Source organism: Suillus clintonianus (assembly GCF_016758775.1).
Source record: "Suillus clintonianus strain FC179 chromosome Unknown DEU56scaffold_26, whole genome shotgun sequence".
Lineage (NCBI taxonomy): Eukaryota > Fungi > Basidiomycota > Agaricomycetes > Boletales > Suillaceae > Suillus > Suillus clintonianus.
Window position 1 is genome coordinate 42,317 of NW_024539250.1, and position 21,726 is coordinate 64,042.

The 21,726-nt window shown below is 49.0% G+C and overlaps 7 protein-coding genes across 7 annotated transcripts; 1 reads left to right on the plus strand and 6 right to left on the minus strand.

Annotated features, from left to right (window-relative positions):
- Positions 1–700: 700 nt before the first annotated feature.
- Positions 701–1,313, minus strand: DEU56DRAFT_911485 (uncharacterized protein; the record flags this gene model as incomplete). Its single annotated transcript, XM_041357297.1, has 5 exons — positions 701–838; positions 924–970; positions 1,026–1,075; positions 1,133–1,199; positions 1,253–1,313. The coding sequence occupies 5 exons, from the start codon at positions 1,311–1,313 to the stop codon at positions 701–703; spliced, it is 363 nt and encodes a 120-aa protein (XP_041209638.1).
- A 767-nt stretch (positions 1,314–2,080) lies between these two features.
- Positions 2,081–4,276, plus strand: DEU56DRAFT_940992 (uncharacterized protein; the record flags this gene model as incomplete). Its single annotated transcript, XM_041358911.1, has 3 exons — positions 2,081–2,446; positions 2,505–3,282; positions 3,327–4,276. 3 exons carry the CDS (start codon positions 2,081–2,083, stop codon positions 4,274–4,276), a joined length of 2,094 nt encoding a protein of 697 aa, XP_041209639.1.
- A 32-nt stretch (positions 4,277–4,308) lies between these two features.
- Positions 4,309–6,758, minus strand: DEU56DRAFT_796546 (uncharacterized protein). Its single transcript, XM_041352899.1, has 5 exons — positions 6,363–6,758; positions 6,156–6,317; positions 5,956–6,103; positions 4,951–5,899; positions 4,309–4,901 (listed from the first exon to the last, which is right to left on the minus strand). Exons 1-5 carry the CDS (start codon positions 6,727–6,729, stop codon positions 4,470–4,472), a joined length of 2,058 nt encoding a protein of 685 aa, XP_041209640.1. The 5' UTR covers positions 6,730–6,758; the 3' UTR covers positions 4,309–4,469.
- A 594-nt stretch (positions 6,759–7,352) lies between these two features.
- On the minus strand, positions 7,353–9,436 carry DEU56DRAFT_796550 (uncharacterized protein). The gene is made up of 12 exons (XM_041352900.1): positions 9,409–9,436; positions 8,928–9,341; positions 8,754–8,762; positions 8,591–8,706; positions 8,444–8,533; positions 8,292–8,393; positions 8,024–8,241; positions 7,881–7,970; positions 7,773–7,826; positions 7,705–7,716; positions 7,609–7,652; positions 7,353–7,557 (listed from the first exon to the last, which is right to left on the minus strand). Exons 2-12 carry the CDS (start codon positions 9,117–9,119, stop codon positions 7,498–7,500), a joined length of 987 nt encoding a protein of 328 aa, XP_041209641.1. The 5' UTR covers positions 9,120–9,341; positions 9,409–9,436; the 3' UTR covers positions 7,353–7,497.
- Positions 9,437–9,454: 18 nt separating this feature from the next.
- DEU56DRAFT_278497 (cytochrome P450) lies at positions 9,455–11,690 on the minus strand. Its single transcript, XM_041345439.1, has 10 exons — positions 11,423–11,690; positions 11,042–11,366; positions 10,842–10,990; positions 10,671–10,786; positions 10,475–10,606; positions 10,229–10,421; positions 9,969–10,178; positions 9,877–9,901; positions 9,766–9,816; positions 9,455–9,717 (listed from the first exon to the last, which is right to left on the minus strand). The coding sequence occupies exons 1-10, from the start codon at positions 11,598–11,600 to the stop codon at positions 9,648–9,650; spliced, it is 1,449 nt and encodes a 482-aa protein (XP_041209642.1). The 5' UTR covers positions 11,601–11,690; the 3' UTR covers positions 9,455–9,647.
- An 807-nt stretch (positions 11,691–12,497) lies between these two features.
- On the minus strand, positions 12,498–14,890 carry DEU56DRAFT_278461 (cytochrome P450). The gene is made up of 9 exons (XM_041345438.1): positions 14,515–14,890; positions 14,134–14,458; positions 13,933–14,081; positions 13,762–13,877; positions 13,561–13,692; positions 13,314–13,503; positions 13,052–13,261; positions 12,849–12,984; positions 12,498–12,800 (listed from the first exon to the last, which is right to left on the minus strand). Exons 1-9 carry the CDS (start codon positions 14,690–14,692, stop codon positions 12,731–12,733), a joined length of 1,506 nt encoding a protein of 501 aa, XP_041209643.1. The 5' UTR covers positions 14,693–14,890; the 3' UTR covers positions 12,498–12,730.
- A 327-nt stretch (positions 14,891–15,217) lies between these two features.
- DEU56DRAFT_796571 (uncharacterized protein) lies at positions 15,218–21,660 on the minus strand. The gene is made up of 20 exons (XM_041352901.1): positions 21,513–21,660; positions 21,085–21,440; positions 20,994–21,036; positions 20,900–20,943; positions 20,453–20,848; positions 20,299–20,398; positions 20,206–20,245; positions 20,038–20,154; positions 19,559–19,976; positions 19,237–19,511; positions 17,593–19,180; positions 17,330–17,539; positions 17,153–17,275; positions 17,030–17,105; positions 16,939–16,976; positions 16,451–16,889; positions 16,091–16,396; positions 15,920–16,039; positions 15,800–15,862; positions 15,218–15,744 (listed from the first exon to the last, which is right to left on the minus strand). Exons 2-20 carry the CDS (start codon positions 21,166–21,168, stop codon positions 15,401–15,403), a joined length of 4,824 nt encoding a protein of 1,607 aa, XP_041209644.1. The 5' UTR covers positions 21,169–21,440; positions 21,513–21,660; the 3' UTR covers positions 15,218–15,400.
- Positions 21,661–21,726: the final 66 nt, after the last annotated feature.

A 21,726-nucleotide genomic window follows, 5' to 3' on the forward strand; every position in this document is an offset into this window, starting at 1 on the left:
TCATATCGGGGCAGCGATTGCCTGTCACGACTATTCCTGAAGACAAAGTGGGGAATCAACATTCATCCAGGTTTCTTCGACCAATTGGTCCCCAGGAAGGAGTGCCACAGTACTGTTGGCGTTGCATTGTTGAAATACATTGAGTGAACCGGCCAGTGACATATCCTAGCAGGTGCTCTTTACACGATCATGTATCGATGCCCTTTCGATTACACTGGTGAACAAGGCACAGTCCCCAAACGTTAGACAGTTAGTCCACACAAATCAAGTAATCATTCAATCTTATTCTGTCGTACTGCGCATACAGATTTCACTGTGAAGGTCATCGACGTTTTGGAAAATGCACAAAATAGCGGCCTAGCGTAGTGAGCAATACACATCTTTGCTCATGCATCCCATCTTTGACTCGAGAAATATCTGATATATTCTACCAATGCACTGAACGATGATATAAGATAAATCCATCTCCTACAATTTGTTTAAGACGACTTACCAAACAAGACGCCCAGTCATTCCTTTTTCTTGGTATGGTGATGGGCGCGTGAACTAGAATGCAGTGATCAGCAATCAGAAACTAATGATAGAGGGGTCGTGATAAAGGGCGCATTGCGAACAACGTCGTGGTTTAGATTGCACTTGAAATCGAATAAAGAGTACATTCTTTTCACCAAATACCAAGGCGAGCCTACCAGACAGAAAGTTACTGCCCATCCTTGGCCTCGGTGCCATCTACAAACGCCTTAAGGAATAGCGCACCGGTGCATGCACCCGCTGGTTTCCCGCCCATTTGAAAAAAGACAACGTCAAATTCAAGCAACGCTCGCATCAAGATAGGTGACTGACATTGTACCAATCAGCATTACAAGAGTAGATTTTATGGGCTATAATGTTCGTCAAGGGGCATGCGAAAGAAGCGATCGTACTTGCTCTCTCTGGCAACACCCAGTCGGTTCCAAAGGGCACGGGAGGTCTGATACAAGAGTTTGGTTAAAGACGCCTCGGTAGGCAACAATGCAATGACGTACCATAAAAACACCGGTGTTGATCTGAGACACCCAGTGCGGTATCCATAGCCCTATGAATAACTTATAAATTAAAGCTGAAAAGTGTGAGCAATCAATATGATACATACCAGGTAAGAGTGGCAACATCGATGACCGTGTGCGGCTTGAACTCGGTTGATGCGCAGTACAACGCGTCTTTGAGAAAGTTAGAATTCCTGATGACGTCAGTGGATAGCAGGAGTACGGACCAGCTAGAACGAGATGACCTTCAGCATCCGTGTTGTCGACCTCAACAGATTTGCCATTCATAGCGTAAATTCTGTCCCATTCCACGAAATTACCGTTCTTGCGAGGGTGACATTCGTGGAGATGTTCTTCGGCATGCCAGATGTGCCTCGTGGGTGGAATACCGATGGAGGTAACATTTTGAGCGAGAAGTTGTACAGCGCGAAGTGAGCGACAATTTGGAGAGGTAGTTGGGATAAGGCAATATGTAGACCAAACTATATCTTACCAGTAGCATGAAGGTCTGTTGATCCATCGACAACAGCCTCAGAAACACCATCTCCAAGTCCCTTAGCACTCTTCACACCACCGCCAACGGCTTTGCGGATGAATTCTCGTCCCACACCACCAGTTTTGGAGTATAATCATTCACCAAGTGACACAAATACAGTTACGTCGGGCGCGGGAGTCCCATAGAAGGGTGGTACTTCGTAGATTTCTGAGCCTGAGGAAGTAAAGACCACAAGGTTGCTGGATCGACACCTGGAGCAGAATTTCCTGCAATATTCTTGGGGTCAATGGGCACGACATATAGTTTGGAAAATATCGTTTGCAGTAGGGCTGATGATCGTTAACAGTCGTTAACGCGTTAACGGCTTGCAATTGTGCATTGGGACTCGGAATCCGGAAGATGACACACACCCCCCACAAGTTCAGAAAGTCAGGGAGTTGGACACTCTGGGGCCAAAGTCTGGGGCGGACTCTGGGGCCAGTGTCTGGGGCCCATCGGCAAGTCCGGCAGAGACCAGCGGAGTTTAAACATCAAACATCGCTCGATGACGAGCCTTGCAATGCACTCACCTCCCGCCTCCCGCCTGCCGCTGCCCGCCCACATGCAGCTGCCATTAGAATGCTGTATTCATGCTCCGCCTCCAGTATGCCTGATGGTTATGCCATGCCCGCCGCTGTCCTTCCTGCTCATCGTTCTTATCTGCCCCCTTCCTGTGTTGCCTGCTCGCCCGCTCCTCTTACTGCACGCCCGTGCCCGCCTCGTCATGTCTTCATTGCAGCAAAAGGATCTTGCCTTTCTGTCCAGATTCGCACTGCGCCATTCTGCTATCGGGCTCGTCACTGACTGTGAAAGCTGTGGTGGCTCTGTCCCCATCACTATCTGCCGCAGTGACAAGAACGGCAATGAAGGCAAGCCCATGGCTATGGTATGTGCTCTCTGGCATGAGGGTTCGTCGGGGGGTATCATGTTGACCATTTTGCCAGCATCGCTCCCGGTCCTGCACATTCTACAAGTTTTTCCCTCAGCTTCTGGCACGTCCTGACATCATGGCGCTAATCCCTTATGGATCACCGACTCTTGCATGTTCACAGCCAACAGCATCTACCTCCTCGAGTGACGCCTTTTCAACCACATTCCCTTCCACTCAACCTTCGACTTCCTCTCATCCTCAGCAGAATAACAAGAAGCCGAGGAAGCGGGGGGGCCGATGTATAGGCCCTTTTTGCCGCAGAGCCAGTGCACTGCGGTGTCCGCAAGGGATGTGCCTCAGCCATTGCACGGACAGTGGAGGATGTCCGATTCATGGCACGGAGGCACATAATCAGCGCGTGGACGTACAACCAGTGGACGACAATAGTGTGTTTTACCTCGAGGATGCTGAGACTCGCGAACCTTTCTTTGACACCGACGACACGGAAACGGGTTATGGATATCGTGATCTTCAACAGGCACTCGAAGCATCAATGACTGCCACTGGTGGACATCCAGCTCCCTTTGCATCGTTTCATGACCTCCTCACAGCTCCGAACCCATCTCAGCTACCTGCACCATCTCCCACGCAAACACCATCACGCATATGTACACCACCACCATCATTTTTCCCACCTCAACAGAGGGATGACACTGTGTTGACTACGCGAGCGTTCCCGGTACATAAGCTTTCCAAGGCCCCTCGGGTGACAGATCAACTTGACCCTTTATGGGCTGGTGATCTTAACGCGCGCGCGCAGGAGGAAATCTCAAGCAAGATGGTCTCTGAGGGTGGATCCCATCAGTGCTTACGCACACGTTCACGCTCGACTCAGGATGCCACGTATTCATCCGACGTCACGGTGTCACCGAGTGCGCTGATTTCGATGGGCTCTTCAAGTCCTCGAAGCTTTTGAATCGCCCCTCCCATGCACGGTTCAACATCAAAGGTGAGCGAGATGGTGTACGCTGGAAGAAGAAGCAGCCGCAGACAGCATCGTCTGATGTCGAGATTGTGGACGACGTGCAGCTCACGCCAAAGCGCTCGTTGGGCAAGCGCCGCTGGAATCCCAGCCCCGGGCAGGAGACACCCACCCCAACACGAGCACGTTTCGACCTGCAGGAAGATGATTTCAACTATCGTCGTGCTACTTCGCTGTCGCTGACACCCCCTTATCTTCCAACTCAATCACAGTCCTATGCAGACCTCGAGGGAGATGATTTTGACTCTCGTCGTGCTACTTCATTATCACCAACACCCCCGCTCATCACCACCACACCCCTGCTCGTCACCACCAAGCCCACATCGCAACCGGCTCACCAGGCAGATGATTTTGACTCTCGTCGTGCTGCTTCGTTGTCGCCAACACCCCCGCTCGTCACCACCAAGCCCACATCGCAACCAGCTCACCCTTCGAAGATCCAGCAGCCCGCTCCACCATCCATCATTCCTGTGCATGTTCCGGTATACAATCCTGCCAAGCGGCAAGGCTGGCCGCACGCCATGTACACACTTGATATGACTGTAGGCTTTCAACAGATGGACAATGTGAACCTCCGTGTTCACTATAGTCAGGAACAACTTTTCAGTCTTGTCTTTGGTGGTGCCCCATTCGTTCGTGCAACATATCACCAGAACCGGAAGGCTTGGCGCGAGACAGAGATGACCATCCTCGAGATGCACAAGCGAGCGGGACGGACACCGGATGGCCTGTGGTCAAACTATCTTGCTGCGCGGCGCCTTGCCTTAGGTGAGGTGAGCAAGAAACATAGTGGGCGGAAGTAGTTACTCAGTCACCTGTCCTCACTCCCTCTGTCTTTTACTCACTCGTTTATTTGTCCGGTCCTTGATTTGTTCTACATACTCTATCTTCTACTCACTTGTGTATTTGTCTTGCCAATTGATTTGTTTGTTCTGTCATGCTATGCTGCGCGTTTTTTCCATGTGTGATGAGACAAGAGCTGGAGTACTAGTTACATCAAGATAGAATAACAGGTGGATGGTGGGGAAGCTTTCCTTGTACGTGAAGGGCTGCTACAGTCATACGGTTTCGACGAAGGATCATCTCATCAAGAAAAAAATCATACTTCACTGGTGTCATCTCTCGACAGATGTTATGAAAACCGCCAAACCAAACGTTCGTTTGCTCCGCGATCGACGAGTTAAAATAGTACTTCCCATCCTCGTCAACAAGCTCAGGGTAGGCCCTCATGTCACAGCGCTCACGACAGAACACGTCACTAGCCTTATGCTTGGTCTTGTGATGGAAGGCGTCAACGCACATTCCCATCCCCTCGAAGAATGTGATTTTACGACTCTCAACTTCACGCAACGCGTTGCAGTTGGAGTCGTAGATCATGTGTTGTGGCTTACGTGCACGCGGAAGGGAGAACATTTTCTCGACCATAATCTTAGGATGACGAGTGAGCATGAGTCCTCCAACAGTGAGACGAACCTACCAGCACATTCGAGACGGCCTCATGATGGTACATTGTACCACGACCGGAGATGATCCCACAAGGCCGAACAACAAGCTGCTCGTTGTTTGTGCGCTGACGACGGAAGATAGCCTTCAGTTTGGGTTGCAGGTCCTTGGCGCTACACCCGTCAACATCCGTTGAGGGGACATGATGATCCGAGACTCCAGTCGAAGTCGTTATAGGTGCCTGGCGAAAACGTATAGCACCAGAGGCATTGTCGTGCTCGTACCATTCTTCGACATCTTGAAGAGGGATGTCCTCGTCCGTTGGAATAGTGGGCAGGTTAGAAATGTGGGTGGCGATAGCATCGTTCAACTTCGCAATTTTTTGACGTTGGGTTTTGGTCTTCCCGCTGTGCGTTGATTCGTTGTTGGCGGCTTCCATGCGAAGATGGACTGGATCGTCGCAGGCCTTGCGATTCTTGCCTGTCTCGGTATTGACTGCAACAGGCTGATCACAGCCATCGACAGCACAAACGGTCTCGAGTCGACAATGCTCTGCACAATATCGATGTCGATTGTTGTCGAGAGGGTTTTTGCACCGCGGGATAGCACAGCAGGGGCGTCCAACCGTCACACCATCAGTGACAATAACTTCGGTTCGGCGAAGCGCACCATCTGGTGACTCGAAGATGCGCATGCATCCAAAGCAAGCGTGGGGGAGCTCGTCTTGACCTCGCAGAATGATGCGATTGTTGCGTGCGTACATAGCCTTTGTGAACCGGTTTTTTTGATCACCGTCGTGAGCCACAACAAGTGATTCGTCCCATTGATGATGATCGTCGAGCAGGGCGAGCAGCGTGAAGCAGTCCCAGACTTGCTCTGTCGTCAGAGCGCTGCCAAATTGCCACTGATCGGCGCCGTCGTTGCGAAGGTCGCGACGGGCCTGGGCAACTGCATACAGGCTGGCGCAATTGGTGGCTGAAACGCTAAAGGGAGCCACTATCAAGTAATAGCAGAACGAGAAACAAACAGAGGGACGTACGCGATCTGCATCAAATCCATCCACTGCATAGCAAGCTGCAGCTCGACAAACTGATGGTCGGAGACTTGAATGAACTGCGGTATCCCTTGGTAGTATGTTCGAAGCGTGCCTTTAACGCTATAGTTGGCCTGATAATTCGTGTTGCAAGCTTTATCAATGTTAGCAATCAGGGTGAGCTTCAGCGAGTACGATGGACTTACATCGGCACCTCAGGTGTACTGTCCAGCCAGGCTTCGCCCCTTCGCCATGAGTGAATAAAACGATGCGACGTGGCTCTTCCTTCTTCAGCAGCGTTCCACGCTGCCATGCAATGCACTCGTGGTTCATACAAATCTTGACGGGAGGGTATAAGACATGTTTGGCTGTTGGTCGTGTCAGAACGATTAAGAAAAGCAACAAAAACTTACTGAGTCCTAGCTCATGGCCATAGATCTTGAATGCAGCCTCATCGTCTGTGCTTGCCTCGGCGCTACTTGGCAGCTCCCACACAATATCCTTTGTGAAAGACCACAGGACATCAACTACATCTGGCGGCATGTCCAGAGAGGCCGCAAGGAAGCACGTCACACTTGGTGGGAGAACGTTGGGTGCGCAGAAGATAGAGACGTCATATGGCTGTGGTTGGAGGATGTCCTCCTTGAGTATGCTAGCACGGCGAAGGAAGGTGGCAAAGTTGTTGAATGAGAGGTGGGCTAGTGGTGGATGTTCTCGTATCGAGGCAAACAGTTGACTGATGTCGGGTGGGGTTGCAGCCGACATCGATGGCGCTGGCATTGATAGAGGTGTCGCACTATCTATTATCGATGAGAGGCACGCTGGCTGACATCATAATACCACCGTCCATTTGCTTACGTGGTATGTCAGCCGCAACATATTAAAGCTCCGACTGAAACAACCATGCGCCCCAGACTCTGGCCCCAGAGTCCGCCCCAGACTTTGGCCCCAGAGTGTCCAATTCCTGGATGCCCTCCACAAGTTCCACTACCAAATCACGTTCAGTACAAAAAATTATAATGGGACCAAGATACGTTACTTCGGAACCGTCTCACCCTGTAGAAACCTCGCTTCAGCTCTACTTAATTGACTCTTGAGCTCCATTTTTGTGATTGTGCAGTATACCGCACATGTCGTTCAACTTATATGTGTGTCGTCATTCAAGAACATTCGCCCTCTCCGGATCGCCCAATGAGCTCATCTACGCACAATATTAATATGAAGGGTTACGAATTCACTACCTCTGGCATGAGATGTACCAATCCATTTGCATTTTCACCAGACAGCAAGTTTTTGCGGCTTCGATCGTGCCCTCGACGCTGGCTTGTCTGTATGCGTCAAATTGACGAAGTCCCATAACTGAAACAATGGAAACCGAAGCGGAGAGACTAAATCAAGATGAAGTCCTTCACAGGCAAATAAATCCGACAATGAGCGCTGAATCAATGATTTCAAGAGCAGGTTGATAGTCGGTACAATATGCTATCCACAAGCACAAATTTTCTCGACCGCGTCAAACTCTAGAGTCATGACCCACCAATCTTCCTTTCATTCCCTGGCCACTGGCTGGTAATGGTACTGTAATTGCGAGAAAAGGAGAATTGATGTCTATAGAATGGGTGAGAAAATCGCTGCAAAGCACTGTGAACATAGACTTACGCAGAGGCTGACGAGACCGACATTCATGAAGTAACCTGCGATATCTAGGATCATGTGTCAGCTATGCTTTCCCGAACAATGTTGTTCTCGAGGTACCGATGAAAGCGCCTTATTGATGTTTGGTTAGGGTGACCAAAACTATGTGCAGGGCCAATAGTACTTACCAAATGGCGGAGAATCTGGCATACTGGCCCTGATCTGTGGAAGGGCAAAAAGGACTGTAAATTTATCAGCACTGTGGAGTATCCATCGATCCTCTGCGGCTCGCACACCTGCTGTCGAGGTCAAGATAAGGCCATCATTAATGTTCGCACGGAATATCACCAGGACTGTCATCCATAAAATAGTAATAGAGAGAACCCCTATAGTCGGATGAGAACGAACCGGACCATGCGCGCTGGGCAGTAAATCTTACAGTTTGTGACAACGAGGAGAAGGGCAAACACCTTGACCATTTTTTGTCGGTAAACAGTTAGGGACAGCGCATACAAGGTCTCGCCCCCTACTGTAGTCGGGTAAAACTCACTGAAACCGATCCAACCCACCATACTTCCATATCCAATTACGCCGGATATTGGCAGTGATTGATTGCTGTCAGTGTCAATGGCCAATAGCGATACATATGCAGAATGCCTGCAGGGAGTCAATAATGTCGATAAAGAGGAATGAAGTGATGTCCTTACTGATCAAATGGGTAATAAAGAATCGAAAATTGCTTTTGTAGTGTATACGGAAGAAAGGGATCGATGGCCAAAACTGCATCATATTCTTCTGCTGGTAATTTCCTCGAAGATGCTCGAATTATCAGCCCGCGCATATATGGATTCAAGCTCACTCTCTTCCGGGTATGTATTTCACTGGCGGAGGATTTTGTACCGTTGATGAATCAAACGTGCCGATTGGAGCTGTTACATTCCAGGTTGCACTGGCATTTCGAATGAGCAACGTGAATGTCAGATTCGAACAGCGAAAGTCCGCTCACTCGTTCAGAACGTTCAGATACAAGGCGACATTGTTGACGAATTGATTTTGAATACAATTATCATTCGATGAGCCTGTATACTGATGTCCACAGGCGCCAACAAGAGACCAGTGAACCTGAAAGTCCTTAGATATAGATGCACGGGTGTAAAGATGATGCTCACGGAAAATGTCTGTGCATTCAGGTCGATTGAGAACATATCAGCGAGCCTAAAAAATGTCAGATTTTGCCTGTAGATAACAAGAACAAAATATTCACAATACAAGCTGTGTGTCAGCGATTAGCGCGAATACACTAAATATCAGGATACAAGACTTACACCGGGGGATCGGCTGACATTGAAAGAACTCAACGTATTATCATCCATGCTCACTTGGATCCAAAAGTTCGCATCCAGATACATATGTGTGAGATAGATAGAGAGCCCTCCAAGCAAGGCAAAGATGGTCGCCAATGTCGCTATTGGCCCATAACGTATCAAGATTGTATTTTTTCCTATTATATGTTTGAGCCAGAGTGGTGGTGGCATAACTGTCCTTGACTCAGGGTGGGAAGGTTAACCGATGTGGTGTTCAACTGGCATCTCACTTATAAGCGATATCACCCTATACCTGTAGGGAACGTGTTGGACAGCGGAAGCAGGTAATTCTCAGCTACTGATAGGTTAATGCCCGATTGTATACTCACCGTACCAGCCTCGAAGTCGAATCATTCTCACGAAGGAATTGGATAGGAGTGATGGCCCTGTGACCTGGTACCATTCCGAAATAGATCGACTCTTTATCAGAAACTAGCTAAGACAATAGAAGAAAACTCACCTATGCTGCGTGAACCCTGCAGTATATTCAATATGAGAAGAGGTTTTATGGTGGGTCATCATTGCAAGCTCGATGTTGTTCATCCGGCCCACCGAGTCAGTAGGTTACATTGACAATACTGTATTAAATGTGATCTAGGGGCTGCTAAAAAGAAAACCACCTAGTCAAGTATGTATGGCTGCGTGACCGTAGTGACGCAGTAGAAATCACTAATCCGTGAGGTGCAAGTGATGCGCTGGTTATTGCGAGAGAGTTGCCAGTAAATCCTTGTTCCTTGGGATGAATCTGCACTTGAATGGTTTGGGGCGCCTTTCGGTGCGTAAGAATGTGTTTTAGGCTTGTAGAGAAATGTATTACCAGAGTAGACCAACACCCTCAAACTCTGCAGGAAGCGTGATCTCTTCTCCTCTTTCGTCTAGTGGTTTAGCGATCGTGAACGCAGCAAGGATACAAGAAATATTGAGGTACAACGAGGCTTCGGCAAAATGCAACCCTGAAATGTGGAATAAGAGGCTGTCGTGCAGTTTCAATCGGGATACTGTCATGTTAATGACACGCACCAGGGCATGAGCGGCGCCCGAACCCAAAGACGAACTTGTGTGGGTCCAATTGGGGCGAGGGACCCAAGAAACGCTCAGGTCTGAACTCCAATGGGTCGGGGTACATTTCTTTATCCCGGGACATGGAATAAATATTTGGGATGACGGTCGCACCCTTGGGTATGTGGTACCCTTCGTAGACATCTTCTTTCATTGCGTGGTGAGAGAGCCCTGCATTGCCAAGGTTGAGTAGGAACGAAGACGAAAGTCGCGTAGCTGACCTTGCGGAGCCACAGGTGCCCATCGGAGAAGCTCGAGGATGAGTGCTCCGATATACGGGAGCTTGCCTCTGTCCTTGAAAGTGGGAAATTGATCCTGGCCCACGACGGCATCGATCTCTGCCTGCGCATGCTTCTGCACTTCTGGATAGAGCATCATCGCCAGAATGAAAGACGTGATGGAAAATGCTGTCTGCTCATGCGGATGATTGTTTCAAAATCCACATAAGGGTGTAAAAGATATCTTACGGTATCTACTCCCCCTCTATAGATCCCATGACTGCACCACTTGACGATTTCTTCGTGTTGAGCACTGACCGTGGACCCATCTTCTGGAAGGAGCTGTTCTGAAACGAAGGAATGCATATAGCTGCCGCTTTTCTAAGCGGCCAATTGGTTAGGACTCCGATAATAGGATGTTCCAAGATTGCTCAACAAAACTTACTATCTGCTGTTTGGTCCAGTTGATTGGTATTGCGTCGAGCCTACTTAACTTTTTGCCGAGGTCAAAGGCCACGCGCTTGAAACCTGCCCCTGGAAACCATGAAGGTATGAAACGTACTCATGTTGACTAGCTTAGCTTCGTAATCAATCCGAAAGTGAAAGGATGACCTACATGATGGCATCACTTCGACCAACCAACGTCCAGGCTGCAATAGGATATTGCTCATTTCCTCCCATTCTCGCAAGACACCAAGGAAATAATCGTTACTCTCGATGCTCTTCCAGCCATATGCGAGATGAAGCACAACGGCCCCTGCGCTCCTGCACCTCAAATGAGAAACGACTGAAACAAGTAATTACAAGGATTTTTACCTTCTGATGTGATCGGCGAATTGTTCAGGGTTTTTGTGCAGATCATCGAGCAGCACGCGAGATTGTTCAGTTTGTAGCGACTGGTAGCTTTGTATCGTCCGAGGACTCAGACTGGATTTAAAGATCGTGCGATACATCTTGAAATACGGGTGATTGAAAGATATGTTGAACGGGGGTAGGCTGCGCTTCGCAAGTTCTGTGAACATCCATATTTTCGGACGATCAGAATACGTAGTGGCGCGCGAGTCGAGCAATTCAGTGGCTGATTTTAGGGAGTTGAGCACTATGAACTGCCGGTTAGGCACGCGGAAGGAGAATATGGGTCCTGCGAGAAATAGGTCAGCGAGTCTCGCAGTAAGTGACGATTTGGACGATGCGCACCATAGCTTTCAGCCCACGTGGCATACATCCGCCAAGGCTCTTTCTTTGGTAATTGATGAGCATTTCCGGTAAAGAATTTTGAAGGTGGTCCAGGAGGTAGTGGTAATCTACTGCGTCGACGGCAGTAGAAGTAAATTGTGACTGCAGCCACAAAGAGGATGATCATACCAGAAGACATGTTACAGATAACAGGTAGATCGACTTCTGCGGCTTGCGCTCCGAGTTTTTATATCAATATCCCGAGCATATGATCATGATATAAGCGATGCGCTGTCACCGGTCAGCTTCTACGACTAAGCTCGCAACAGGGGCGGTAGGTCGCAAGTTAGTCAGCGCAAGATGTGTGAATAAAGCGGCCCATGATGCATCAGGAAAAGCCACCCCACAAACCCCGGCTTAACTGCATAGCATACACAGTTGAGCCGATTGTTGTGGAGATGTCGATACGTACACACTTACCTTCAAACCAACTGAGACAGCGGCGGCTTCGAAACTCAGACTCAGACAGGTGCGACGTGCGACACCTCAAACAGCGTGATACGAGCGGAAAGACTAACTTGAAACACCATTGTCAGGTCGAAATTGCTCCATACGAACTATGCGCTCGTTCCCCCAGCAGTAGTGAGCCTATTCAATGGATGTCAGAAATCTACACCCACATTTTCCCATTCTACATGCCTGATTTGTGCCTGATTCCAACATTTTCCGAGTCGTGCACCACCTTATATCCCTCAAGTCTTCCACCTCCGCCCAATACCATTCCCGAATCGAGCCTTCTCACCTTGTAACATCTGCTTCACAAACCGGAAAGCGTCAGTCGTTCACGTGGGTGTCGTCAAAGTTTGTCTGTTGATCCATAAAAGGTACATACTCCCTTCCTTCGCGTGTAGTAGTACGAAGATGCTACCGCAAAACAGGAACTTACTGGAAGTGAGAAATTCCCGAAGTGTCGAGCTGACTTTTCATAGCTCTTAAGGTTATCTGGCGTATAATTTCCGTCATACTCAGACACACAGCGAGTCGAGAAATGAAGCTGATTAAGGCGTACGAGCTTAAGGGAAAGGCCCAGCTGCAATCCAATAAGAAATTCAGACTGTGTTATGGGCAAGACAGCAGGAAAGGTGAACATAGCTAAACGTAGAGGACACTGGATAAGTATGAATTAGACGAGCGTTTTGTTGTTTTTGGGGTACTGTACTCAATGAGATCTAGGGCTGCTAACGAGAAAAATCATCCAGTCTATATGGCTGCGTAACCGTAGTGACGCGGTAGAAATCACTAATCCGTGGGGTGCAAGTGATGTGCTGGTTATTGCGAAAGAGTTGCCAACAAATCATTGTTCCTTGGGATGAACCTGCACTTGAATGGTTTGGGGTGCCTTTCGGTGTGTAAGAATGTGTTTTAGGTTCGTAGAGATATGTCTTACCAGAGTACGCCAACATTCTCATACTCTGCAGGAAGCGTGATCTCTTCTCCTCTTTCGTCGAGCGGTTTGGCGATCGTGAATGCAGCAAGGATACAAGAGATATTGAGGTACAATGACGCTTCGGCAAAATGCAACCCTGAAATGTTGAATAAGGGGCCGTCGTTCAGTTTCAGTTGGGATAGTGTCATGTAAATGACACGCACCAGGGCATGCGCGGCGCCCGAACCCAAAGACAAACTTGCGTGGGTCCACTTGAGGTGAGGGACCCAGGAAACGCTCAGGTCTGAACTCCAATGGGTCCGGGTATATTTCTTTATCCTGGGACATGGAAAAAATGTTTGCAATGACGGTCGTACCCTTGGGTATGCGGTACCCTTCGTAGATGTCTTCTTTCATTGCGTGGTGAGGGAGCCCTGCATCGCTGAGGGTGAGTGGGAACGAAGACGAAAAGTCATGTGAGCTGACCTTGCGGTGCCACGGGTGCCCAGCGGAGGAGCTCGAGGATGAGCGCTGCGATATATGGGAGCTTGCCTCTGTCCTCGAAAGTGGGAAATTGGTCCTGGCCTACGACAGCATCGATCTCTGCCTGCGCATGCTTCTGCACATCGGGGAAGAGCATCATAGCCAGAACAAAAGACGTGAGAGATGATACTGTCTGCTCGTGCCAATGTTTTAAGAACAAATTACACAAGTGAGGTGCAAGATATCTTACGGTGTCTGCTCCCCCTCCGTAGAGCCCCTGACTGCACCACTTGACGATTTCTTCTTGTTGAGCACCGACCGTGGACCCATCCTCCGGAAGGAGCTGTTCTGAAACGAATGAATGCGTGTAGCTGCCGCTTTTCTGAGCGACGATGACAACTGGTCAGGACTCCGATAATGGCACGTTGCAAGATTGCTCAACAAAACTTACTATCTGCTGTTTGGTCCAGCTAAACGGTATTGTGTCGAGCCTACCCAACTTTTTCCCCAGGTCTGAGGCCACGCGTTTGAAACCTGCCCCTGGAAACCATGAAGGTATAAAACGTACTCATGTTGACTAGCTTAGCTTCGTGACCACTCGAAAAATGAAAGGATGGCCTACATAATGGTATCACTTCGACCAACCAACGTCCAGGCTGGAACAGGACAGCACTAATTTCAAGGCCTTCTCGCAGGATACCAATGAAATAATCGTCACTCTTGGTGACCTTCCAGCCGTATGCGAGATAAAGTACAACGGCCCCTGCGTTCCTGCACCTCGAATGAGAAACGACTGAAAAAAGTAATCACCAAACAAAACTACCTTCTGATGTGAACGACGAACTGTTCAGGGTTCTTGTGCAGACCATCAAGCAGGATACGAGATTGTTCAGTTTGAAGCGACTGGTAGCTTTGTATCGTGCGAGGACTCAGGCTAGATTTGAGCATCGTGCGATACGTTTTGAAATTCGGGTGATTGAAAGATATGTTGAACGGGTTCAAATTGCGCTTCGCAAGTTCTGTGTACATCCATATTCTTGGACGGTCAGAATACGTAGTGGCGCGTGAATCGAGCAACTCAGTGGCTGCTTTTAGGGAGCTGAGTACTATAAACTGCCGGTTAGGCACGCGGAAGGAAAGTATGGATCCTGTGAGAAATAGGTGAGCGAGTGTCGCAGCAAATCGAAAATTGGACAATACGCACCATAGGTCTCAGCCCACGTAGCATACATCCGCCAAGGTTCTTTCTTTGGTAGTTGATGTACATTCCCGGAAAAGAATTTTGGAGGAGGCCCAGGAGGTAGTGGTAATCTACTGCGTCGACTGCTGTAGAAGTAAACTGCGACTGCAGCCACAAAAAGGATGATTATACCAGAAGACATGTGACAGGTGAATGGACTTTTGACAAGGCTTGCGCTCCGAGTTCTTATAGCATTCCAGTTGTCCTGAGCATATGATATAAGCAATGCGCTGTCACCGGTCAGTTTCTGTGACTTGCGATCGAACGCCGCATCGCCGTGAGGGCGGTAAGTGGCTACAGCCACCCCCCTTGGGGAAGATGTGAGAACTCACGGCGCGTCAAAGCGCGTCCAATTTATACTCGCATTCCTTTTAGTACTTAGGCGCCTGGCGCCACGGGGAAACCCCAAGATGTCCTCGTCGTTTGAATATGAATTGGAGAAACCTGTGTTGCCAAGTCTTGGTAACAGCTGGCGCCGAGACACGTCCTGTGAGCTTTTAATCGGTAGTGATGTGTCTTGTGACCATTGGTGACGTGTTGGGCTGGACGTTCCAACGACGAATTGTTTGGATTCCAGGATAGTTCATGACAGTCCGAGTCCAGACTCCAGCCTCAGTGATACCGTCACGACTGTCATGTTCAGGTGGTCCAGGCTTAGTCAGCACCCCGAAATCCTTGTCTTGAACACCCAGAAACACCTTAGGCAACCACAGTGTTGGCAAAGGTCATAAAGATACAACAAGTGCTATTAATCGTCACCGTATGCATAAATTGTCCATGTCGAAATACGTGCAAGAGTCAGTCCAATCTACAACAAATCATTAAACGTCAAACAGGGCACCTCACAGCCCTACCACAACCAAAACCTCCGGCGTCTCCCAGGGGAATTATCTTCCTCCACAACATTATTCCCTCTAATAACTTTCAAGAACACGCTCTCCAGTGTTGCCTTTTCTACACTATACTCCTGGAAATCACCCTGGGACGAGAGAACATGGAAGAGCTGCGCAAGCGTGAGCCCGGTGCCTTCTTGTATAGGAACTTCGAAGCGCGTGGCAACATCGTCGGCTAAACGAGAGCCTGGTATCCGACTCATGAGAACCTGAGCTCTAGTCGCGTCCTCTCGTGTCGGACAAGAGAAATGCACTTGGTACGTGGCATATCGTGAGACCAGGTTGTCGATTGTACCCACAGCTACAAGGGGATGGGCATGAGATATTGCAGATATCATACCAAACGATGTACTCACCCAGCAATTGTTTAGAGATGATGCCAACCTTATTTGCTAAGGCTGAAGCTTCTTCCATGGAATCTAGATCGCCATCCAAGATTAGAAGCAAAGCGGGGATGACTTTCACAGAAAACGCACGTGTCGTAATAACAATTGCCTTTCCGACAGCGACGTTTCTGAGAGTGCCCCACATGTCTCTCTTCATTTTCGCATCTATCCCCGTAGAGAACTCGTCAATGAGAACAACGGAGGGGTTACCTGCATATATCCACGTCAGCAATCTCTCCCACCTCAAGTTCAACAACTCACCGATGAGAGCGATAGCAAGAGAAAGCTTGCGCTGATTCCCGCCCGACAATTGGCTCGCCAGACGGTCAGCATATACATGCAATGATGTAGCAACCATGAGTGCCTCGACATCTGTCTTCAATTCATACCCCCTGTTCAGGCCCTTCAGCCGTCCGTAGATCATGAGATGTTCCCGAACAGTCAACTGAGAATCAATCGCAGTAAACTGTGGGCAGACTCCCAAAGATAGACGTGCGGTCCTCGGAGAGGTTAACACTGATATCCCCTTGATCAATACATCTCCCATGTCCGGAACGATATCGCCACCTAAAATCGCAAAAATAAGTCTCAGAGCTTAATCGTCGTATCAGATATACATACGAATCATATTGAATGTCGTAGTTTTGCCAGCACCATTAGGCCCAAGCATGGCAAAAATAGTATCCCGAGACACCCCGTACGACACGTCATCGACAACTTTATTGCCTTCGAATGTCTTGGTAAGATGGAGAAGACGCAGCGCATCACTGGAGTGTGCCACCGCATGCGCTTCAGCGGCAACGTCTTGTCTGTTGGCCTCAAAGTTTGCCTGCAATGCGTCCATTCGTACTTGCCGTCTCCTGGTGTTGAGGAATCGACGAGGGATGATTGACCCAGAATCGACCCATACGAGAATACCGAACAGGATGAAGCCATATACAAAGAGATAGAGGATGGGACCTCCATATCTCATAATGTCACCAAGCGACGACGTTGTCACGGGAGTCGTGCCGTCGCAAAGCAATGAGAAGAGATTCACTGACACGAAGGCTGCACGCATCTGTCCATACAGTGAGTCCAGTTTGCAGTAAAGAAATTATGCAACTTACGACGCTAGCCACCGGCGACAAGACTGAAAGCGTGAAGTCTAGAAAGATCGTTTTAAACGGCGGGTCACAGTTTACATATAAAAAGCCTTACGGATAATCGTGATGATGCCACCAGATTGAGACGTCGTCGCGTAAGTCAGCGTCAGGAGATATCCACCCAGGTACAACTAGTTTGCATTAGTGGTTGTGCGCCCAAGAAACTGCAAGAACTCACGATATACATGACGATTTGGTACCCTGCCACTGCTGCGAAAGAGGACAGCGGTGACGACATGAACAACGATACGCAGTACGCGAATAACGCGCCAACGATGCCATACAAAACGAGGATGACCCACTGCCAGAATACATCAGTAAATTACAACATTCAAGAAAATAAAGCGGAACATACGAAGAAACCAAGGCCGTTGAACTGATTCGAAACGATCGCGAAGATGATGATGATGATCGTAGCCAGTGTCACAGAGAATATCGAGTCCCACAGGAGGTGACCAATCCAAAGTCCAATAGGATCTGAAAGACCGTTCGACAGCTGCATGGCTTGCACCGCCGATCTTCGCTCTCTAGAGACATAGAGGGAGAAAAACGCAGGGAAGACAGCCTGCCCAAGATATCAGCGCACGCCTCAATATCTTATTCTTGCACAGCACATACCATAGCCGCTCCGAAAAACGCCACCCACTTGAGATCAACCAAGGTCCCTGCAGCAAGATGAGGGAAAGCAGCATAGTTGCCGAAAATAAGGCTCGGTGTGCTTGCAGCTTTCCCAGACGCGTTCAATGCCCGATTGTACAGTATATTTGTCGCGAGATTCATCATGGTCGGACCAGTGAAACCAGGCGGGCTTGCCTCCCATGCGACTAACGAATCACCCGTCTGCATATCTATCGATATCCCACCAAACGCCAAGTTTAGGTAGTTCTGTGTAATCGTCGAGACGAAGGTAGTATTATCGGGGATGTTCTCCGTTTTCAAGAAACTGGCATTTTTTCCAAGAGTCGCGATGATGTTCGGGGGTGACTCCAATATCTGCCTGCCAGGTCCAGTTGATAGAAGGTAGATAGGCGATTCTGGGAAGTACAAAGGAATGACGATCTCGTTCTTGAACTGGAGGGTACAAGTTGTCGCCTGGCCAGACAGGAAGACTAGCGGGATGCACGAACCGCAAACCGCGATGAGCACGACCAACAACGGTGTCAACCAACTCCTCCGAGCGATCAATGCACGCTTATAGAAAATCGTCAAAGCCTGGCTAAGAGGAGAACGAGGTCGCCCATCTGTAAGCTGGAGGACTTTGGTTGGAGCCGGTGGGCCGTCGGTCAACTCAGCCACGATGGGCTCAGAAACACCACCTGAACTTGAGATGGACTTCTCGGTGCCGTCGGGAGAGGGGCTACGAGTTTGTTGGGCCATGAGATCTAGGAAAATATCTTCAATAGACGTCCCCAATACATCGTAGGACGCGACGCGGAGAGAATTGCGCTCCTTATCCAACAGCTGAAGGACCTTCTCCACAACCGCGGAATCTTTCGACTTGAGGTGGTATGAAGCCTGGCTCGGCGAGGAAAGCGACATGGAACACTGGGGACACACTTGACGAATACGATCCAAAGCTTCCGAGGGTGCTGTTGGAAGGTTCTTCTCAGTCAAATCAGGGAAGTCGAACATGACTTGGACGCTGTATCCCTGTCCGAGATTTGACTTGAGAGCGACAGGGGTGCCCTCAGCTACCAGCTTGCCTGGCGCAGCCAGGATAGCTATGTTATCAGCCAACAGATCCGCTTCGTCCAAGAAATGAGTTGTGAACACGATAGTCCGGTCATGGCGAACAGATGTCAAAGTCCTCCATAACGCCCGACGGGATAATGGATCGACGCCGGATGTACATTCATCCACCAAGACAATCTTAGAGCCTCCAACAAGTCCAATAGCGAGCTGCAGCTTGCGCTTCTGACCACCCGAGAGAGTGCTGGCATTGGCGTGGATCTTTTTGCCAAGATCGCAGTCACGCAGTAGCTGCTCGAAATCTTCGTCAACGTCTATCGATTGAGCAGAATGCTTCACTGCGCGCCATACGCGGAGAGTTTGGTAACAAGACAGTTCGGGGAATATCACATTTTTCTGAGGCACAATGCCAAGCGTTCCGCGGGGAGGACGAGAGACACCGCCCTCAAAGGTGACAGTTCCTGTGCTGCGCCCCAGGAGATCTCCAATGATTGATAATGCCGTTGACTTTCCGGCGCTGTATCATCCCCGTTAGCAGTCTTTCTGATCTGCCAGGGGTAAAGTAAAACCCACCCGTTTGATCCCAGAAGAACGAAGATACCGGACTTTGGGACATCGAGAGACAAATCTGCGATGGCAGTGACCGGTCGCTTCTCACGGTGGAACATGGAAGGGGAAAATGTCTTGCTTAAATTCTTGACAGAAATCGCAACTCCCTCAGGATGCGGAGGTAAGGGAGCCTTTTTCTGCCTGCGACAGCATGACCAAAAGCCTGAGGACGGCTCTCTGGCATCATAGAGCCTCCTCTCAAGCAGGTTACCCAAGTATGGCCATAGGAACACGTCAATCTAGGCATAGGTTAACACATTGTGCATAGGAAATATGCTCCACGTACAATCGCGGCAATGATCAAGGGCAACAACGTTAGGTGGCTGTCCGGATCGGGTTTTATAATATTAGTCGGAATCTGGTGGTTTTCCCAGCCACAGATGGCACGAATTGCGAATATGTAGTATCCAGGCGGGAAGATTAAAGTAAAAATAGTCGCCGCCACGGTGCTGGCTCTGCTGAAGACCAGCGCGAGGATAGCAAACATGATACCGAGGAACGTAGTTGCCACGGCCGCAAGCTGAGGACTCTTGCCAAAAGGAGCTGCGACGAAGAAGGACCAACTAGCAAACGAGAATCCCAATAGAAGATGGACAATAAGCACCAGGCCGACGTTAGTGCCGGTGAAAATTCGGAAGTGCCATATAATAGAAACGATGACCCATGCGGGAAGATATGCTAGAGAGATACTAATATGCCACGATCTTGAATGTCATGAGTAATCAGTGAACGACGTTTCACGGATCCATTTGAGCGATGACGTACGCTATTCTGGCAGTATCAAGTAAACCCATAGCCTTCATGTGGCTGGTCAGAAGATTGGCTCTCTCGCCGGTGAAAGCCCCTGGGAGATGGTACGCAATCCCGATATAACAAATAAACCTGGGTCCCGAATTTGAGTTGTAGGATTGTTAGTTGATGTGTGGGACTTACAGTGCAATAACAAGAAGAGTCCGGATGCCTCTAATAAAACCTGAGATAGCAATATGTCAGTATGCGAACATACCATGGAGGTAAACGATGTACTAAGTCTAGTATTCGTGGCCTGTTGTTGGTTGGTTTCCTGATTAAAAGGCCATTCCATAGGAGTGGGTACTGCCTGTCCAGATCTAAGCTCGATGATTGCCTGAGGTGCACGATCAATAGCTGAAAAGGAAAAGAGAACAGAAAATAGCCAGACCTGGTCTATTGCCCATTGTAAGGGTAGGATACGTGTCTCGAATGAGCTTGTATGACTAAACACATCGATGTAGCCAAGTCCACCATCTGCACTTATAGTGTAGTTGATTGGAGTCGTGTCCGTTGCATTCATTGGAAGGATATTAAAGGAAATAGCAGCAAAGCACTCAGAGAAGAGGTTGAAGTTTTGTGGACATTGGGATGGAATGTCTGCGGGAGTCGCAACCTGCCTGACCGCTTGGAGTTGACTCGGGGTGAAGTTAGTGGTGATGCGAGCCATGACTTGTTCCGCAGAGGGTGTTCCGGTACCATTGGTTCCATCAGCCCATATTAAAGATAGAGAGCCGTCAAACTGATTATTGAGGTTGTAGACCGAGATCGGAGAGCCAAAACCGTACTACAAAGATGTGAGGCGGTGGACTGGGGTAATTTGAAAAATGTTGCTCACATTGTTTGGCTTTATGAGGAATGTCTGTGCAACGGCAAGAAAAACTTGATAGCCGTGGTAAGCATGTACTGTATTGAGAGGGAGCTGGACGTACTTCCGTAACCGATCGGTAACAACAAGCAACGCAGGATGTTCAACTATATCATGGTCAAAGTGGTGAACATTCCGCAATGGATATTACTCACGAAGGAATGTTTAGAGAGAACTATCCAGTTCTTCCAGCACAGTATTGTAAATTGGCGGAGAAACAGACTCCCTGTGGACGCCATGACTGCGGCACCAAGAGGGATGGGCAGTTTGGTTCTGAGAGGGTTATATACCTCGAGGAAGGAAATGCACAGCAGCCGGCTATCGATCTAGATCTGCAAAATGCAACACACAGGAGATATCGCCGCATTGATGTCGTGGGACGCAAAGAATTGGAGAATTTAGAATTTTGGCCATCAATGATAGAAATTCATTGAATTGACGTACATCGGGTTCTCATCTTAACCAGTCTTAACCTTCCTCCCTTCTCGCTGTTCTGCCCTCGTTCCAAGTACTGGTAATGAAGATTTGAATTCTAGGACCGTAGTCTACCGTAGTCTGTACGGCTATTTGAAGGCGTGCGAACCATATCGTACTTTTCTTGACTTTGTAACCGAGTCCAGTAGCAGAAATACTGGAATACTGCCCGGCAGCATGAGAAGACAGCTGGAGAGCACTACCAACGGAACAATGACAAAGCGGTACAGCTGCCTTCCGTCGGAGTTCGAGAAAGCTTACTTACATGAAATTACATCAGCTAGACCACCTTGATCCGGACTAAGACCCTTCTTCAGGATGAT

What these genes read in the sequence shown, in the direction of transcription:
- DEU56DRAFT_796546 (XM_041352899.1), bottom strand. Translation starts at nt 6,729, where the DNA reads ATGCCAGCGCCATCGATGTCGGCTGCAACCCCACCCGACATCAGTCAA. An exon ending in ATGGATTTGATGCAGATCGC is followed by an intron (nt 5,900 to 5,955) that starts GTACGTCCCTCT and finishes GGCTCCCTTTAG; the next exon opens with CGTTTCAGCCACCAATTGCG. An exon ending in AGGCCGTCTCGAATGTGCTG is followed by an intron (nt 4,902 to 4,950) that starts GTAGGTTCGTCT and finishes CGTCATCCTAAG; the next exon opens with ATTATGGTCGAGAAAATGTT.
- DEU56DRAFT_796550 (XM_041352900.1), bottom strand. Translation starts at nt 9,119, where the DNA reads ATGCCACCACCACTCTGGCTCAAACATATAATAGGAAAAAATACAATC. An exon ending in TATCTGAACGTTCTGAACGA is followed by an intron (nt 8,534 to 8,590) that starts GTGAGCGGACTT and finishes TCGAAATGCCAG; the next exon opens with TGCAACCTGGAATGTAACAG. An exon ending in AAATACATACCCGGAAGAGA is followed by an intron (nt 8,394 to 8,443) that starts GTGAGCTTGAAT and finishes AGCATCTTCGAG; the next exon opens with GAAATTACCAGCAGAAGAAT.
- DEU56DRAFT_278497 (XM_041345439.1), bottom strand. Translation starts at nt 11,600, where the DNA reads ATGTCTTCTGGTATGATCATCCTCTTTGTGGCTGCAGTCACAATTTAC. An exon ending in CACGTGGGCTGAAAGCTATG is followed by an intron (nt 11,367 to 11,422) that starts GTGCGCATCGTC and finishes TATTTCTCGCAG; the next exon opens with GACCCATATTCTCCTTCCGC. An exon ending in TTCGCCGATCACATCAGAAG is followed by an intron (nt 10,991 to 11,041) that starts GTAAAAATCCTT and finishes TTTGAGGTGCAG; the next exon opens with GAGCGCAGGGGCCGTTGTGC.
- DEU56DRAFT_278461 (XM_041345438.1), bottom strand. Translation starts at nt 14,692, where the DNA reads ATGTCTTCTGGTATAATCATCCTTTTTGTGGCTGCAGTCGCAGTTTAC. An exon ending in TTCGTCGTTCACATCAGAAG is followed by an intron (nt 14,082 to 14,133) that starts GTAGTTTTGTTT and finishes TTCGAGGTGCAG; the next exon opens with GAACGCAGGGGCCGTTGTAC. An exon ending in CGGGCGCCGCGCATGCCCTG is followed by an intron (nt 12,985 to 13,051) that starts GTGCGTGTCATT and finishes TCAACATTTCAG; the next exon opens with GGTTGCATTTTGCCGAAGCG.
- DEU56DRAFT_796571 (XM_041352901.1), bottom strand. Translation starts at nt 21,168, where the DNA reads ATGGCGTCCACAGGGAGTCTGTTTCTCCGCCAATTTACAATACTGTGC. An exon ending in TCAACGGCCTTGGTTTCTTC is followed by an intron (nt 17,276 to 17,329) that starts GTATGTTCCGCT and finishes GTATTCTGGCAG; the next exon opens with TGGGTCATCCTCGTTTTGTA. An exon ending in ACCAAATCGTCATGTATATC is followed by an intron (nt 17,106 to 17,152) that starts GTGAGTTCTTGC and finishes AATGCAAACTAG; the next exon opens with TTGTACCTGGGTGGATATCT.